Raw genomic sequence first — 16,821 nt, 5'->3', positions numbered from 1 at the left:
GCACAAAGTAGCAAATAAAACAACCAGGGTGCTGATTCCTGTCCTCCTGAATTGCTGGGATCCCCTTCCTCCAGCAGAAGCCAAGGATAGCCATTCAATCCCATTCCTCCTGGGAGCAGGGATGCTGTCCAGGCTTAAAGCAGTGACAGCACAGTGATCCCATAAAGAAGGCCTTAAAGCAAATGGAGGGTGTTTTAAAGGAAACTATTAGGTAAATCCTTGGACCTCACCTCTCTTCAAGCACACAGTGATGAACCACCTTCCCTGGCAGCTCTAAGTTAACTCCAGGTCCAGGGTCACTGTTGGACACCGGTTCAGAGGTGGGTCCTTTGAACACTCAATGTCACGCACAACCAGCTTTGGGGAGGCCTCAGTTCTGTCCTCAGATCCCAGGCAGCAGCATCTGCCAGCTGCTCACCTTTGCCCCCTTCCACACTGGATGTGCCCAGGTTTATTTTTTGTGCATCTCCACATTTGGTCACAGTCAAGAGGCGCATTTGGAAATACAGCCTAGCTAAAAGTAGCTAGGCTAAGCCTTAAGCCAAGCAGGATGAAGTAAGTGCTCAGAAAGGGTTAGGAGAAGTCAGGCCCTGCCAGAGGAGGAAACAAGCCAGACATGGATGGTGTGAGATCTAAACATAGTGTCTTCAGACCCTGGGGGCTTCCTCAGCACCCACACTACAGCCACCTCCAGCCCGTCGCTTCCAGGGACCATCACCGCCAAGGAGAGCGAATTTTGGTCCCTTTTATCCATGCCTGCATCCTCTCAAGAGGAGTCAAATTCTATAGCTCATCCAAAAAAGGTTTCAGACCACTGAACCAAGTTGTCTCAGCAATGTCAGTCACCCACAGCCCATGGCAAACCTCACAGCAGAATGTGTTTATCCACATCTGCCGTGGAGGACCAGTGGAAGGTGTCCCTGCCCATGCCAGGGGGCCAAGATAACCTTCAACATTCCTTCCAACCCAAGCCATTCTATGATTCCATTACTTAATTAATTTTAGAAAGTGTCTGTTTATTTAAAGCAGAGTAACAATTATTTTAGGACTTTAAAATTTGATTATATCCTTCTGTTCAGTATGAATACTGATGCATCACCCAAGACTCTCCTACAATGTTTAAAGTAAAGGGATTAATATAGATTTGCTGCCATATAGCCTAATCTGGTGCTGTTAAATAGTTAAATGAATTGTGATTTGATTTTTTTTTAAGATACCTTGTTGGAACACATCAATAAATGAGGCTCTCACAAACTGATTCATAGTTGAGCTGTTCCATTGGGACAGCTAATGTTGCAACAGTCATTTAGCAAGTAAATCCAAATCTCTGACATCAGGGCAATCTGAAGAAACATGGTTTTTCTCTGATGTATGATACTCTCTGGGCTTGTATCTGAGCCTGATGCTCCCAAAGGGACAGGGAATTCTCTCATTTGCATTCACTTCTTATTCTTTAGCCCCAGAGAATCCATAATTAGAGCCCCATTTAGTGCTGAAGCCACAGCAAAAAAGCTTTTAGGTGTCAAAATCGTTAGAAAATGAATGATAGGAAAAAAAAAAAAAAAAAAAACAGATTTCATTACTTCTAATGCTCAGGGAATTCCTCTCCTTTCCCAAGCACAGCACACTGCTAGGGCTGCACCTCCATCCACTTCCCACATCTGCTACAGCCTTCACAGTGGAGTCAGGCTTGGGCTTAACCAAACATCACACCCTGCTCCAGGAACAAACGTGCAGAGAGGAGAAAACCCACCATGAGAACATCTCCAGTGTCTCTTGTCCTGACTCCTGCTGATCCCATGGCCACCTGCTGCCAACAGAAGGGGTCAGGACCTGGCTTATCTTACCACGTCAGCCCCAGGGGCAGCAGAGCTGGGGCTGCTCTGGGCTGCTGCAGAGGGTAACTAAAGCAGGAACACCATGCTCAGGCACCTCCGCTGAGCATATTTCCCATTCACCCTCAAAGTTGTCACAGGAACCCAAGGAACTGGGGCACTTTTCCCTCTCCTAGAGCTGCAGTTTCAGTGATAGTGTCATTCCTTGGGTTGGCAGGAGCCAACCAGCAGCTGGGCAATCAGAATGCTGCCCCTGGGCTCAGCTCCAAATCCCCTCCCTGGGAGGGGTAAATTGGCATTGGGATGCTGCTGTGCACACATGAAGTGGATGAAATGAATCAGAGGGGTTTACAACAAGGTCTTTTCCAACCAGATCATTCTGTTTCCTTTATTTTCCCATTTCCTTCTTTTCCTCTGCAACAAGCTCCTAATCTCTCCTCCTGCTTGTTACAACATGCTTTGCTGCTGATGCTCTTGCACTCAGAAGCCTCAAAGAATAATGTCAGATGGCTTTTCAGGAGGTGACACAACTATAGCCTGAGCACAGAGAAGGCTAAAATATTTATAATTAATTTTTGCTTAGAGTCATGGCAGTCCCTGTGAAGAAGTCTCAGAACCAACCAAGTGTGCACAGAGTTTCTACATTTGTGCTCCAGTTTTTACATAAATAAAAGCAAGTCCCTGGGAAAGGATTTGCTCTGCTGTTTATCTGAGCTGTGTCTTGGAGCAGGAGAGGGAACATGTGTGTTTTAAGCCATCAGCCCGCGCTTCAAACCATGACATTTATTTACATGCTCAGAGAAATGCATGTACATGTCTCAGCTGCTGCATAACTGCAACCCCAGCTTGCCTCTCTTGGGTTTAAAAAGGAATCATATTAATTCTAATTTTGTATAGTTTTACAAGCCACATGTAAAGATATTTACAAATTAGCTGATGAAAGCTCACCAATTATAATCACAAGTCAATCCCAGGATGCAAGGGAAAACATGAAACCTCTGGAATGACGTGAATGGTATGAAAGCTCTCTGCAGGAAAGGGATAAACTTTTCTGTGAGAGTGACTGAGCACTGAAACAGGCTGCCCAGAGAGGCTGTGCAGTCTCCTTCTCTGGAGATATTCAAACCCACCTGGGTAAGATCCATCTGCCCTAACAGAGGGCTGGACTGGATGATCTCCAGGTCCCTTCTAACCCCAGCCAGGACATGATTCTGGGATATAGGGGAGTTACAGACCTGATGTAAATACTCCAGACCTTTCAGTGGTCACACAATCCTGTCTGCTTTGGCTTCCATCTTCTGATTAATAAAGGTAATAAGAGGAATACATTCCTATTATCACTGACTTCATGCAATCATAGTTGCCACAGGGATGTCAGGATCATTGAGTGGGCACAATGTTAGTTCTGGTATTGGAAGCAAATGAGCAGCTGGTTGGAGCAGGACCTGGGCAACCATCATTTAATCAATTACATGGTAACTCCATTTTGTGGCAAATGGTCAAGTTTAAAAAAAAAAAAAAAAACCAAAACCACATCCAGCTGACCACAGCTTTACAGTTCAATAGAGGATTTTTTTTTTTTTTTTTCTTTTGGCTATACTGAACCCAACACCAGACTGGCAGCATCCTCCTGACAGCAACTCCACTACCTTTGACAAATACAGATAGACCACTTTTACCTCTGGATCTTCCCATCAAAGAGAAATGAGGAAATTATTCTGTCAGATATTCCAAGATGTGGACATGCACTCAGGATGCTTTAGCAGAAGAATAAAAAAGGGAATGGAGGAAGAGGAAGCAGCTGGCAGTCACAAGCCAGCACTACTGCTCAGCTCTGCCAGTCCTATAGGAAGAGTTCCAAGGAAGCAGGCTGGAAAACACAAGAAATTCTTGAGAGCACAAGCTGAATCACAGAATTTAGGTTGGGAAAGATCTCCGAGATCATTAAATCCAACCTTTTACCCAGCACTGCCAAGGCCAAAACATATCCCCAAGTGCCGTATCCAGGGGCAGCCACTATTGAATCCCTGCAGGGATGGGGTCTCCACTGCTTGACCACCCAAGGTCACCTGTCCTTTCCCTGCCATAGCAAGGTGACTCCTCTGCTGTGACTCACCTTACACCCAAATCAGCACCACAAGATGTGTAAATCTCATTCAACTGCCACAAGGTCAATAAATGTCCCTGGTCAAGGGTGTTCGCCCAGTGCCCAAAGCAGGAGAGGGTTCACTCTTCTCCCTTCACACAGGGACTGTCTCTGGAAGGAGGAGGCCCAGCTGCAGAGAGAGGCACTAATTCAGTGAGAGAGGGTCAGAATTACAAGATAATCTAAATTTTTAATGACGGGAAAGCAGCAAGATCCTCACACATCTCAGAGGATGGATGTTAATGCTCAGAAAAAGCCAGGAATAAACACATCAATATGAAAACTCTTGTGAAGAACTTCATTTTTTTAAAATTGCTTAGCTCTCAAGTTTGAGATAATGACTGTTTAGACCCTGCTTTAGAGGAAACCTGTTGGCTAAGCCAAGCCTGCTTTTTCCAAATGATGGTAACAAAGTGTAGCTATGGAAAAAGTAAAAGCAAGTATTCCTACTGATTTATATATGCAAATACACATTTAAAAAGAACATCAACCAGCTAAGGAGAAAAGAAAAAAAAAGGCTAGGAAAAAACCCCACCAGAAATAAATATTATCATTCCAAAAATATATTCTTAACTGTTTATTGTGGGCAATTTTTTGCATTTCTAGAGCCTTAGGAGGCATTCTTAGTCAAACCCATCCCAAAAGAGACAGTGGATGCTCTTCCAACTTCACAACTGTAGACCCCTCGCAGGCTTCTTCCAGTTTTTGGTGGAAAGGAGCAGTAAGAGTTGGTCAAAATCCTCAGAGTGCCCTTCTAGACCTTTAATTAATCTCACAACAAACTCAAGTTTCTTTCCCTTTTCCATAAAACACCAGCCATCAACCTCTCCAAGTGCCTGTCTCCAGTCACTGCACAGTTACAGCTCTGACACAAGAGATTTTTGAGAAATTTCAGGGATTATACACATTGCAAACATCTGTTCAGCTTGGGGAAAAAATATGCACAATCTCTCCCCTGGGCTTCTGCCATCCATCATGACTTTGCTAAACACAGCAACAAACGCCAACCAAGGCTCTCAAGGATGCGCCAACTTTAGCAAATGTGAATGTGGAGTTCAGAAAGAAACACACACTTAAATATCAACTGAAAGCTCTGCCCAGACTCCCAGAGCACTGTGGTGAACTGTCCAATCCATCTGACAAATCTGGCCAGGCATTGAGGTTAAACATGGATTGAGGTTCATGCCCTTAAATAATCTGCATTTGAAAACGTTGGCTGTTCCCTCTTGCTTCAAATAGGCATTTTCTCAGTATCCAGCCACCCTCCTCTTCCCCCCTGCTTGATACAGACAAGTTTGTTTAAAAAGAAGATAAATCAATAATAGGTTTCCTGGCAGAATAATTTTTCAAATAGGATTAATTCATCACAACAGTAACAATGATGAAGCTGCTCCAACAAATGTAACATGCCCCAAAATTTGAATCCCAAGTTTCAAAAGATATTCACCACTTCATATACAAAATTCAGCTTTTCCAAATAAAAATTTTTGGTTAGTGCTAAATGAAATTGGACATGGCAACTACTGGCAATACTAATACTATTGCCACAATAATGACAACTATAATTTTCCCTCAAAAAATAAAACAAGTCCTCTTTTAAGATATCTGCATTCTACCTTTCCAAAGAAAACTGTGGTGCTCTGGTAGAAGTGAATCATAGAACCACAAAACCACAGAATGCCTTGGTTTGGAAGGGACCTCAAAGCCCATCCAGTGCCACCCCCTGCCATGGGCAGGGACACCTTCCACTACCCCAGGCTGCTCCAAGCCTTGTCCAACCTTGCCTTGGACAATCCCAGGGATCCAGGGACAGCCACAGCTGCCCTGGGCACCCTGTGCCAGGGCTTCACCACCCTCACAGGGAAGAATTTCTCCCCAATATCCAATCTAAAGCTACTCTCTGGCCATTTGAAGCTATTCCCTCTTGTCCTGTCACTGATTGCTGTGAAGACATTGAGCTAATTTCCTGTTTTGGAGTGATATCCAGAAATAACTGTGCAATCCAGAAAAGATGAATAATTTCTGGTGCATAATTTCAAAAGACTAATACAAATAGCAAGAGAAAGGGATATTTATTTAATCCTATGATCTTGCAGCCCAACACAACATTGAAGACGGGGTAGTCACATAAAGCATTTCCTAATTGGCAGAGCCTTAAGGATAAATGAAACATTGGACTCATCTATTTAAAATGTTTCGACCTCACAAATAAAGAGCAGAACAACTCTGCTAAAGCGGATAGAGGCAATAATCCAATCCCATAACCCTCTCATCAGTCCCAGTGACGTGCTCCCTGCATCAGCCCAGCCTGCTTTATGTTTTATTCCCATCACGTGACCTCTTCCCTAGCAAATCAAGTCCTGGCCAGGTGTTTTGAAATTATGGTTTTTCCCAGCCACGGTGACCTGATCACTCCATGATGCATCATATTTTTTCCTTGAGGTGAGCCCAGGATGTTTCCATTTTGCCACACCATCAGCCTGTCTTTGCACCTTGGGATGACACAATTAGTCAAAGGAGGTTGGCTCTTAAGCCTGTCTTTAGCCCCTTTCCTGTAAGGGATCTGACTGCCCGTGATGCAAGGGGAGCTGCAGGTGCTCCACGCCTGCTGCTCCCTGGTGCAGATCATGGAAGGTGCTGCAGGGCCTTGGGCAAAGGGCTGGAACCCCAGCCTCAGCACTGATCTTGATTACATAATGCTGCTAATGCCTCCTGCAAACCTCAGTGTGTCCATGACCAAGGATTCTTGGAAACCTGTCCCTGCTGCAGGCACAGGGGGATGCTGGCCCTCCCAAGGGTAGATGAAGAGTGCAGGACTCGCTCCATTTCACTGCCTAGGCAGGGGGAATGATGCCTTCTCTAATTCCATGTTATTTTACCCAATTCCCCCAAATTTCAGGAGCCTGAACATTTAAATCCATGGCTGCTCCTTCTCTTGTCTTGCTTGCTTCAGAAGCTGCCCACGTGGCAGGTACGCCTGTGACTACTACTTGCCATTTGAGAGAGAGGACAGGAGCAGTCAGGGAGGGAAATTTGCAACTGGGAACCAGGAAAAAGGGGCAGAGAAGCACGATTCAAATTACCCTTGGGAGAGGGAAGGGCTGCTCGAGGTCAAACACTCCTGCCAAGAGCCAAGGGAACACTCAGAGCACATCCCAGCTGAGTGCCCATGCACAGGGAGCTCGGCACAGACCACGTGTGCAACCACACCTCACTGCCAAACACCCCTCAGTTCTCACTGTGCCCCTCAAGAGCCCCCAAAATGTCATGCTTCCCAGCAATATCCCACTGACCACTGGGGACCTGCAGCCTGCTGCTGATCTGCTTACCTAAACCCTGACACAAACAGCATTTTTAGCAGGATTTGCACAGATGGAAAGCAGCAAAGTTGTGCCTAGAACATGTATATATTTTAAGAAAAATATTACTCATGTTTACTTACTTGACTAGCAGCAAAGACTCTTATATTGGAAAGCAAGTTTTATTTATTGGCTTTGTCATTTGTAGACTGCATCTTGCCTTTTACAGTTTGTTTAGGGATATTTTTCTTTTAATTTCCTTCTCTTCTGTAACCATAACTCACAATTACAAGACACTATTTTTTGTATTTACAGCTGCAATCCTTTTACAAGGATTAAATAAGGCTTCATTACAAGGGCACAGCTACAGTGCTTTCTTCCTGAGCTACCTCAGAAGATAAGACCAGGAGAAAATAGTAAAATCGTAATTTTGGGTAAACAGGGATATCTCTGTGAAGGCCAAAGGCATAAAATTATGCCCCATCCTTGGAAGTGTTCAAGGCCAGGTTGGAATGAGGCTTGGAGGAACCTGGGATAGGGGAAGGTATCCCTGCCAGTGGCAGGGTGTGGCTGGATGGGCTTTCAGGTCCTGTCCATCCCAAATCATTCCACGATTCTGGGCTTTGTTACTAAGCAGTACTAAGCAGTTACTTCTTCCATATTGGATGAAAAGGAACCACTTCATTAAATGGTTATTTCTACCCTGCAGTGAGGCTGGCCCATCCAGTTTAATGAGACCAGAGGAAATGAGCAGCAGTAACAGGGATTCTGCTTCTGCATCTACAACACATCCAGAGCTCATAGAGGTTAAATGGCAGCATCAGGCCTGTACTTTGCAATTGGGTTTTTTCTTCCCAAAGAATTTTTGTGGACACAAAAACCTTCTCCATTTCTTCACTCAGAAAATCTGTCAGAAAGAGAGGAAAGTAAAGAACTTACAGAATGATCAGTCTCTTAAAATGCATATGAAAAGCCACCATACATGTGACAAAATAGGGCCTAGTGCATCAATGACCTACAGACCTGATAAGAAGTTGTAACACCCATTTGAACTTTGAGCCACTTTCAGTCATCAAAACCAATGAGAAAAGCTAATGAAAATACAGAATACTTTCTAAATCAGCAATTTCTCCCTTCACAGAGACTGCTGTTCATCTGGAATGTCAGAATGGTACAAAGGGAATGCTTGGGATCAGTACCAATGGCAGCTGATGGGCTGTGGATGTCAGTGGATGCTTCCTTAGAATTAGGAGACAATTAACTCCGGTGATGACATTAATCATCACGTCACCATCTTCCTGCTGGGTGAAGCAACACCCTCTCAGGGGACTCTGTGCTCCTACCCTGAGCCAGTTATGTATTGGGATTGAGAGACTGCACAGTTACGTGATTTTAAAAAAAAGAAAATAATCAGCTGTAAAGCAGTAAGAAATCTGTAAGAGGAGGTTGGGATGGCCAGGGATGGTCATTCTCCAGGACACAAGGCCTGCTGAATCAATTCATCCCCATGAAGTGAATTCCTGCCTCTGAGCCCTGGGCCTAAAAATGCTCTCAGGTGGATGACGTTATTCAGGTGACCTTAAAGGAACTGCCAAAAGACATCACTATCAGTCAACAAATGATGACCCACTTGCACCCACACAAGCCTCTCCGTGGGGCTGCTGCTCTTACAAGAGCTGCCATGTGATGCAGAGGAGGGTTCCAGCCATCCCCATGCCAGGCACACCAGGTCCCAGCACACCTGTAGAGGCAAGCAGGTGGCACCTTTTCATCTGAGACACTTGTGATGGGCCATCCTGACCTACTCTGTGACACTCTCTGCTGTGCTGACTCAGCCTTACACACAGATGTTTCCTCACAGAGGCACTTGCATAACAACAACCTCCACAGCTGGCAGCACCCACACTTCCCCATTTATTGGGAAGCTCATTTTTAACATCGGAAAATGCTGCTTGCCTGGCACATAAAAGAACACCTTTTCACCCCCCAGAAAAAACCCCCAGCCAGCCACAACAGCTTCACCGCAAGCCTTGATGAGGATGTGGGAGAGCTCCCTGCCCATTTTTGCCTGACTGATTGCCTGACTTTGACCACACATGACATGCAAGAGCTTCCGCTGCATTTTCCTCGAGGAGAGCCAGCTCAGCCTGGAGCACCCTCCCATGGACCACCCTGCCCCTGTGCCTTGTCCTCAGCTGCCTGCTTGGGAAACACCTGGCTCAGCCAGCCCCGACTCCCGGGGCTGAGATAAGAATGACAAGGATTTACAGCCCCACCAAGCTGAAAGGGAAGGGTTTGCACACCTGGCTCCCAGTCCCACTCAGTCACAGGGGCAGGACTGAGCTTTGGGAGTTCCCACTCCCAGCCCAGGGTCAGGCTCCCAGCCCATGCACCGTCAGGGTTGTTGCCTCGTGCCACACTGCAGAGGAATGGTGAAACACAGCCTTTATGCTGTTATGATTCATGTAATCTTCACAGATTTATGGGGCACAATAGATCAGTAACATAAATTTTACAGAGACCTTTCATTTGTTAAGCAATCTCTTCCCACCTCTGGGAAGAGAAATGTTTCACCAAAAGCACAGACAAGTTTTCTGGTTTGAGCATGCAAATGAGTTCCTTGAATTTCATATCCTGTGCTTTTCAGCTCAAAGCTCTGATACAGCAAAGCGCACAGAGAATCAAAACCTCTTGTTCCCCCCAGAACAAAGAAAATCCACCGCAGCAGCCAGAAGAGCTGATTGTAGATGTCTGTGTAAGCCAAGGGAATTACTTAAGGGTTTGACCCAGCATTTATATCTGTTCATCCCTGATATGGCAAAGGTTCTTAGTTTTGCCTAGTGAGAAGGGGTTAGTTCAGATTTCTATTTCAGAACTGAGGGAACAGCAAGTGATCTGGTAATCTGGATCTGTGCAGTGACAACAGCCTATCTATAGAGCAGCCTAGAGAATCTATACTAATGAACCTTAATTAGTTACCTGCTTTTCTTCCAAACTTACTTGCAATGTTTTCCACAAGCTTTGATTAATTGTCATGAGTACATACATGGAATAACTTATTTACACCTTTGCTAATCAGCTTTAATCCCAATACATACAAGAATCAGATACCTTGTGTCCTGCTCAGCTGTTATTCCACATTATCCCTTGATGGTGCTATGGAAAAATGAAGGCACACACACACCACTATTTGGCATTCCAGTCTAACACTCCAGCAGCTTTTAAATAAGGCAGTCGTGGCATGAGACCCTCTTTGCTACTGTGAAGGCAAACAAAGCTTAACTTAGCACCTGAACAGCTGAAACTAATCTAGACTTAATGGGAGCACTCAAATCACCTGTCTTTAGGCTTCTTGCTGCTTTGTAGTGCTCTGGCACCACTGGTCTGGGATCATGTCCTAGGTGGGAACACCCAAAATAAATGTGGTTCTCCATCAAAAACTCCACTCTAAGAGACAAAAAGGGTGCTGGTGAATCACAGTGCCCTGAGAGTGTCATCTGGCTCTTTGGGTTGCCTGGTTTATGGAAAGGGTGGAACAAGAAAGTGATTCTAACTTATAACCACCATCAGTTTGCTGTTTTGCAACAAATATGGCCCAACCAGCTCCAGGATGCTCAGAGGTCTCTTGCCCAACAGGTTCAAATATTTGGCTCCATTTTCTGTATGTGAAATGAACAATTTGGGCAACCCTTAAAAATAAATGCTTACAGCACTCAGAAAATTAATAGGGTCCAATTCCAAGAGGGATTAAAAAAAATAAAGAAAATACTCAGTACACATTTCCAAATGGGAAGTTTTACACCCACTATTTCCCATGACCATGTCCCTGATGTTCTCCAGTGACTGGGAAGGAACAGCACAATGAAGGAATCCTCACCTGAGAATCTGGCCAGGCACAGTTTTAAGGAGACTGACATATATCCCAATTGCTTTCTGTGGGTCAATGACAAGCTCCATAATTGCCATGTGTATTTTGATCTTCACTGATACTCACCAGCTACAGGAAATTACACACTGTACTGTACCTGCTGCAAGCTTATCTCTTTGCTATCCTGTTATTAACTGTTCTTCCTTTGGGACTTGCAGCATCTCCTACTCCAGACACTGAAATGGAAGAAAATGCAAACACCAGCTTGGAAGAAGACTTTGAAGGACAGGCAACACACACAGGCAAGGAAATTAATTGGGGTTTTTTCCCAAAAATAGGTTAAACTGTCAGTGTTCACTGGGGAAGCCCAGAATTCCAGTGGCCAAACCTCTTGTACAAAAACCCAGGTTCTAAAGGCAATGAGAAGGTGTTCTGGGACAGGTGACAGCCCCCATGGAGGGCAGGTAACACCACATTACAAAAATTGTAATTTACAAAATTGTGCTGCCCCTCCTCAAACCTGAAGCAAAGGGCAAACGCAGGGGACACTTGGCAAAGCCACCAAGAGCCATGGCCTGACATGGCTCCTGTTGGTTTATTGCCTCACTCCTGTGGTTTATTGCTTCACTCTGCTCTCCAGGGGAGGAGAGAAGACAACAAAAGAGCAACAAAACCCACATTAGAACTAGGTGATAACATTTCACTAGAAACTCAAAATTATATTTTCCTTCTTACAGAAGGAACACTCGGTGCTAAAAATGCCCCTTGTGGCAAACACAACACAGCATTTAGAAGCTTTAAAAAGAGACCTCACTCAAAACCATCATTCTTTTTAATCCAGTGCTCAATCACCAGGATTTTTACAAGTGCTGACATTGTGTTCAGCTCTACAGCTCCTCCACCCTGCTGCCAGGTATCAGGATGCCAATCATTGCCTCCCTCTGCTCCAAGGGCTTCTTTTCCTTGGAGCTATAATGAATGCAGCTCTTGTAATAACTCCAGGGTTCCTCCCCAACCAGCCTTGCTGCTGTTGGCCAAGATTATTATATATGCACAGGCTGGATGGGGCTCTGAGCAACAGAGATAGTGGAAAGTGTCCCTGCCCATGGCAGGAGGTGGAATGAGATGAGCTTTAAGGTCCCTTCTAATCCAAACCATTCTATGCAAAAAAAACCCCTACATATATATATACACACACACCACATCTCACTTTCATCACATCTTCCTTGAGAAAATGAGAGCTGCTTACCCAGCCTTTTCTAAATTTTCCATAGGAAACTTCACCTCTGAAAACACTGAAATATTCTTTGTTTTTGCTTTATAATCTAAGATTCAGATTAAATGTTTTCATTTTGAAAAACAGCACTGGAATTTTTAAATTTTTTTTTCACAATTTCAAAACTTAAGCAGTTTAATCAAGTAGCTCCAAAGATCAAGATCTGCATTACAATCAGAATTAGCATTTGCTTATGGGTTACTCTTCCAGGGCAACAAGTATTGTTTGGGGTCTTTAAAATAATATCAAATGTCCTGCATTCTTAGTTTTACTCCAAGTCCTCATACACATGTAATATTTAAATTTTATTAAATATTTAAATTAATATTAAAATAACCTGTTTATCAAGAAATCAAATATTTGTCTACAAAATGCCACCTTTGGCCAGCATGGCAGTTTTATCATGTTTCAACATCCTCATCCATGTTAACTGCTCATGTAGCTCACCAAAATCCTTCCAAAGTATCCTGATGGGAACCAGATGTCCTTCCTTCCTTCCTTCCTTCCTCCCTCCCTCCCTCCCTCCCTCCCTCCCTCCCTTCCTTCCTTCCTTCCTTCCTTCCTTCCTTCCTTCCTTCCTTCCTTCCTTCCTTCCTTCCTTCCTTCCTTCCTTCCTTCCTTCCTTCCTTCCTTCCTTCCTTCCTTCCTTCCTTCCTTCCTTCCTTCCTTCCTTCCTTCCTTCCTTCCTTCCTCCCTTCCTCCCTCCCTCCCTCCCTCCCTCCCTTCCTCCCTCCCTCCCTTCCTCCCTTCCTTTCCTTCCTTCCTTCCTTTCCTTCCTTCCCTTCCTTCCTTCCCTTCCTTTCCTTCCTTCCTTCCTTCCTTCTTCCCTTCCTTCCCTTCCTCTTTCTCTGTTTCTCTCCTTTCATTGATCCAAAAGCTCTGGTTCTCAGCACTCCTGGAGAGTGCTTCAGAAGGAGTAGGGACAGATAAACTGAGGCACAGAAGGACAAACCAGCACAGAGCACAAATTTCTCAGGAAACCTCTCGTTGCAGCCACTTTCTCACCCAACTCCATCTCTCTTAGGGCCCAAAGGTGTGATCAATGACTGGAGGAAGTTCAAATTAGAGAGTGAAGATGGAGACTCCTTACCCTTGAGTAAGAAAGAAATGCTTAGGCAAATGTCTTCACCACACAGATCTTTCAGCAGAGATGACAAAGACACCAGAGAGAGATTCTGCCGTAAGGTATGATAAGCAGAAGGAATTCACTTTGGCTCTATATGAAATATGCCTGTTACAAGGTAGAAAATCTTGAATTTTCCACTCAATGTAACTTAGCAGAGCTCTCACAATGCAGACAGAACACGTGCAAAACAATGGAGCTGGGGAGGGGGCTGGAGCACCAGGAGCAGCTGAGGGAGCTGGAAAGGGGCTCAGCCTGGAGAAGAGGAGGCTCAGGGGGCACCTTCTGGCTCTGCACAACTCCTGACAGGAGGGGACAGCCAGGGAACAGGGACAGGATGAGAGGAAATGGTCACAAGTTGTTCTGGAGAGGCTTAGATTGGATATCAGGAAAATTTCTTCCCCATGAGGGTGGTCAAACATTGGAAGGGGCTGCCCAGGCATTGATGGCATCACCATTCCTGAAAGAATCCAAAAGAATATAAATGTGTTGCTCAGAGACACGGGTTAGAGGTGGATTTGGCAGTGCTGGGTTAATGGTTGGACTTGATCTTTTCCAACTTTAATTAGTGGCTCTGTGATTCTCTTTATCCAGTCCTCTCTCAAGCAAAGGGTAACTTCAGTAAAACAAGCAATGTATTTCACATCTACCACAGCACAGCTTGACCTTTGCTCCTCCCTTCCCTGCCACAATACTCTATCCTTGGTTAATGCAATGGAAAACTTTTAGCAGGTTTAAAAACCTGTAAGTCAGGATAGAGCTCTGAGCCTGAACATCACTCATGACCATTTACTAATTCTGAAACAGAGGGGAACCAAACCCCCAATAACACAGGAATTAAGCCTGCCTCACTACTGGCAAAATTTCCACCAACTCTTGGTGGAAATTTTAATCAATTTTGATTTTAATCAAAAATTTAACCCATAAAATTTTGCCAGATGTGGCCCCTGCCTTCAGTACCATCATGCTGACAGGCAAGCACTGAGGCAGGATCTTCACCTGTCTCTCAACAAGACCCTCCAAGAGCCACTGCAGGGAGTGATGGCTCTTCCAGCTCAGCTCTTGGTGCTCTCCAGACAGCAGGGGGGGTCTGTCCCTGTCCCCATTCCATCTCCAAGGGGCCCCCAGTCCCTCACATCCCTCTCTGGATGCCCACAGATGAGCATGCAGGAGTATGAGCTGATCCACGCGGCGCAGGAGGACGAGAGCTGCCTCCAGCAGTACCGCAAGCGCTGCATGCAGGACATGCACCAGCGCCTCAGCTTCGGGCCCAAGTTCGGCTTCCTGTGCGAGCTGCAGAGCGGGGAACAGTTCCTGGAGGCCGTGGAGAAGGAGCACAAAACCACCACGGTCATCGTGCACATTTATGAGGACGGCGTCAAGGGCTGCGAGCACCTCAACAGCAGCCTGGCCTGCCTGGCGGCCGAGTACCCCACCGTCAAGTTCTGCAAGATCAAGGCCTCCAGCACGGGCGCTGGGGATCGCTTCTCCAGCGAGGTGCTCCCCTCCCTGCTGGTCTACAAAGCCGGGGAGCTCCTGAGCAATTTCATTAGTGTTTCTGAACAGTTCAGTGAGGAGTTTTTTGCTGTGGATGTGGAGGCTTTCCTAAATGAGTATGGGCTGCTACCTGAGAGGGAGCTCCCGGCGCTGGGAAATGGCACGGATGAGCCGGATGTTGAATAATTAGAGCCAGAGTCCTCACTGCCTCCCTTTCCTCTTCAGTCAGCTGTAAATCAATGTCAGTAACACCCACCCCACTTAGAGAAGGCTGTCTTTGCTGACTTACTTGTAACAAACAAAGATATAAAAACTGTTTAACTGTTAGCATGCGAGTTCTGCTTACAACACGTACAGCTGGCAGTCCTGCACATACTTCTACGCCAGCCACTTGTAATAGGAAGAACAGCAGTGATATTTAAGAAATATAGGAAAAACAAACTAAAAATTGAGGGCCCGTGCCTGTCTCCACAAAGCACAAGTCCTTCATCTCAATGGGGACAGGAGTGGTCCATCCCTCCGTGCACACAAAAAGCCATCTCCATCTTCTGGAGTTACAGCAAGTCCTGGCTCCTGATTCACTTCTACCAACTTTGGCAGGAACAAGCAATTTCAAGGGCAGACAAATAGGCCAAAATCCTTGAATTCCCAAATGGCTCAAGTATCTAGGTCATTATTTCATTCCACATTTAATACTTAATACTGATGCAAAGGGAGGAGTTAGCTCAATGCTCCTGTAAGTTTTTCACCCAAACAGCTGAAACAGACATAGCATCAGCTGATCTCAGTTCATCAGTGCCCCCTGTGCTGAGCAGCAGCATTTAAAATGCCTGTGATTTTTTTGAAAAGTATGTTATGCTTATGTAATAACTCTGAATAAAGCTTATCAGCTCTCAAAACCTGCCATTGGAAGTGTGGAATATATTGGTAGTACATAACCTTACCCTTAAAAATGTGAAATATTAGTAAGTATCACCAGATATTTACTAAGCTCAAAGTTTTAAGTTTTGTTAAAAGGAAGCTGCTGAGAACTACAATTTAATAATCTGATTGAGAGGAAGATATAGGAAAAACTCACTATAGACATTCTCTGATACAAAACAACAAAACATTAGAAACATTTCAGAGACTTCAGACACTGGCAAAGCTAAAGGCTGGATTTGACTGGGGATGGAAATACTTTTATCTTACTAAAGATCTTAACAGCACAGATTAGTTTATAATATTTGAGATTATCAAAATGTTAAAGACTAATTCTCTTTTGTTTGTTTGTTTTTCTTTTGTTCTATCAAAATGCTACTGAATTGCTACTTTTAACATTGTTTTCCCATGGACGACTATATTAACAGAGCTCCAGAAACCCCATGTCATGTACACTAATCAGTGCAAATGAAGTTCCTTACCATCTCTCATACAATCTTCTCTAACCTGTAAAACAATTCATGACTTTATTACACCAAGAATTCAAACAGCTTGTTCCCAAAATGTCATGATTTCCATGCTGTAAATTGCTGAGTGAGAGACTGTCCCAAGTCTTTCTGATGGAACTCCAGGGGGAATAAAGCTTTTCCCTCGGAGCAGTCCTCTCTCCCTTTAAGGAAGCATGAAGTTGACCCCTCAGGCAAAGCCACTTTCATCCTAACATTTCATTTGTCTCTTCAGAATATTTGCAGATCTACCATTTGCAGATACACCCAACAGCATGAAAGTCCAATGATTTTACAGGAGTTTAGGTAGAAAATACTGAATTAGCTTTGTCCATCACAAAAGTAACCAG

General features: G+C 44.7%; 1 protein-coding gene across 1 annotated transcript; it reads left to right on the top strand.

Annotated features, from left to right (window-relative positions):
• The first annotated feature begins 11,369 nt into the window (after nt 1-11,369).
• On the top strand, nt 11,370-15,982 carry PDC (phosducin). Its single transcript, XM_059853501.1, has 3 exons — nt 11,370-11,450; nt 13,449-13,609; nt 14,706-15,982. The coding sequence occupies exons 1-3, from the start codon at nt 11,390-11,392 to the stop codon at nt 15,228-15,230; spliced, it is 747 nt and encodes a 248-aa protein (XP_059709484.1). The 5' UTR covers nt 11,370-11,389; the 3' UTR covers nt 15,231-15,982.
• The last annotated feature ends 839 nt before the right edge of the window (nt 15,983-16,821 follow it).

The sequence above is a fragment of the Haemorhous mexicanus genome, chromosome 9, assembly GCF_027477595.1.
Source record: "Haemorhous mexicanus isolate bHaeMex1 chromosome 9, bHaeMex1.pri, whole genome shotgun sequence".
In the NCBI taxonomy this organism is placed as follows: domain Eukaryota; kingdom Metazoa; phylum Chordata; class Aves; order Passeriformes; family Fringillidae; genus Haemorhous; species Haemorhous mexicanus.
Note: the sequence above shows the minus strand (reverse complement) of the source record. Positions and strands in the feature narration are given on the sequence as shown.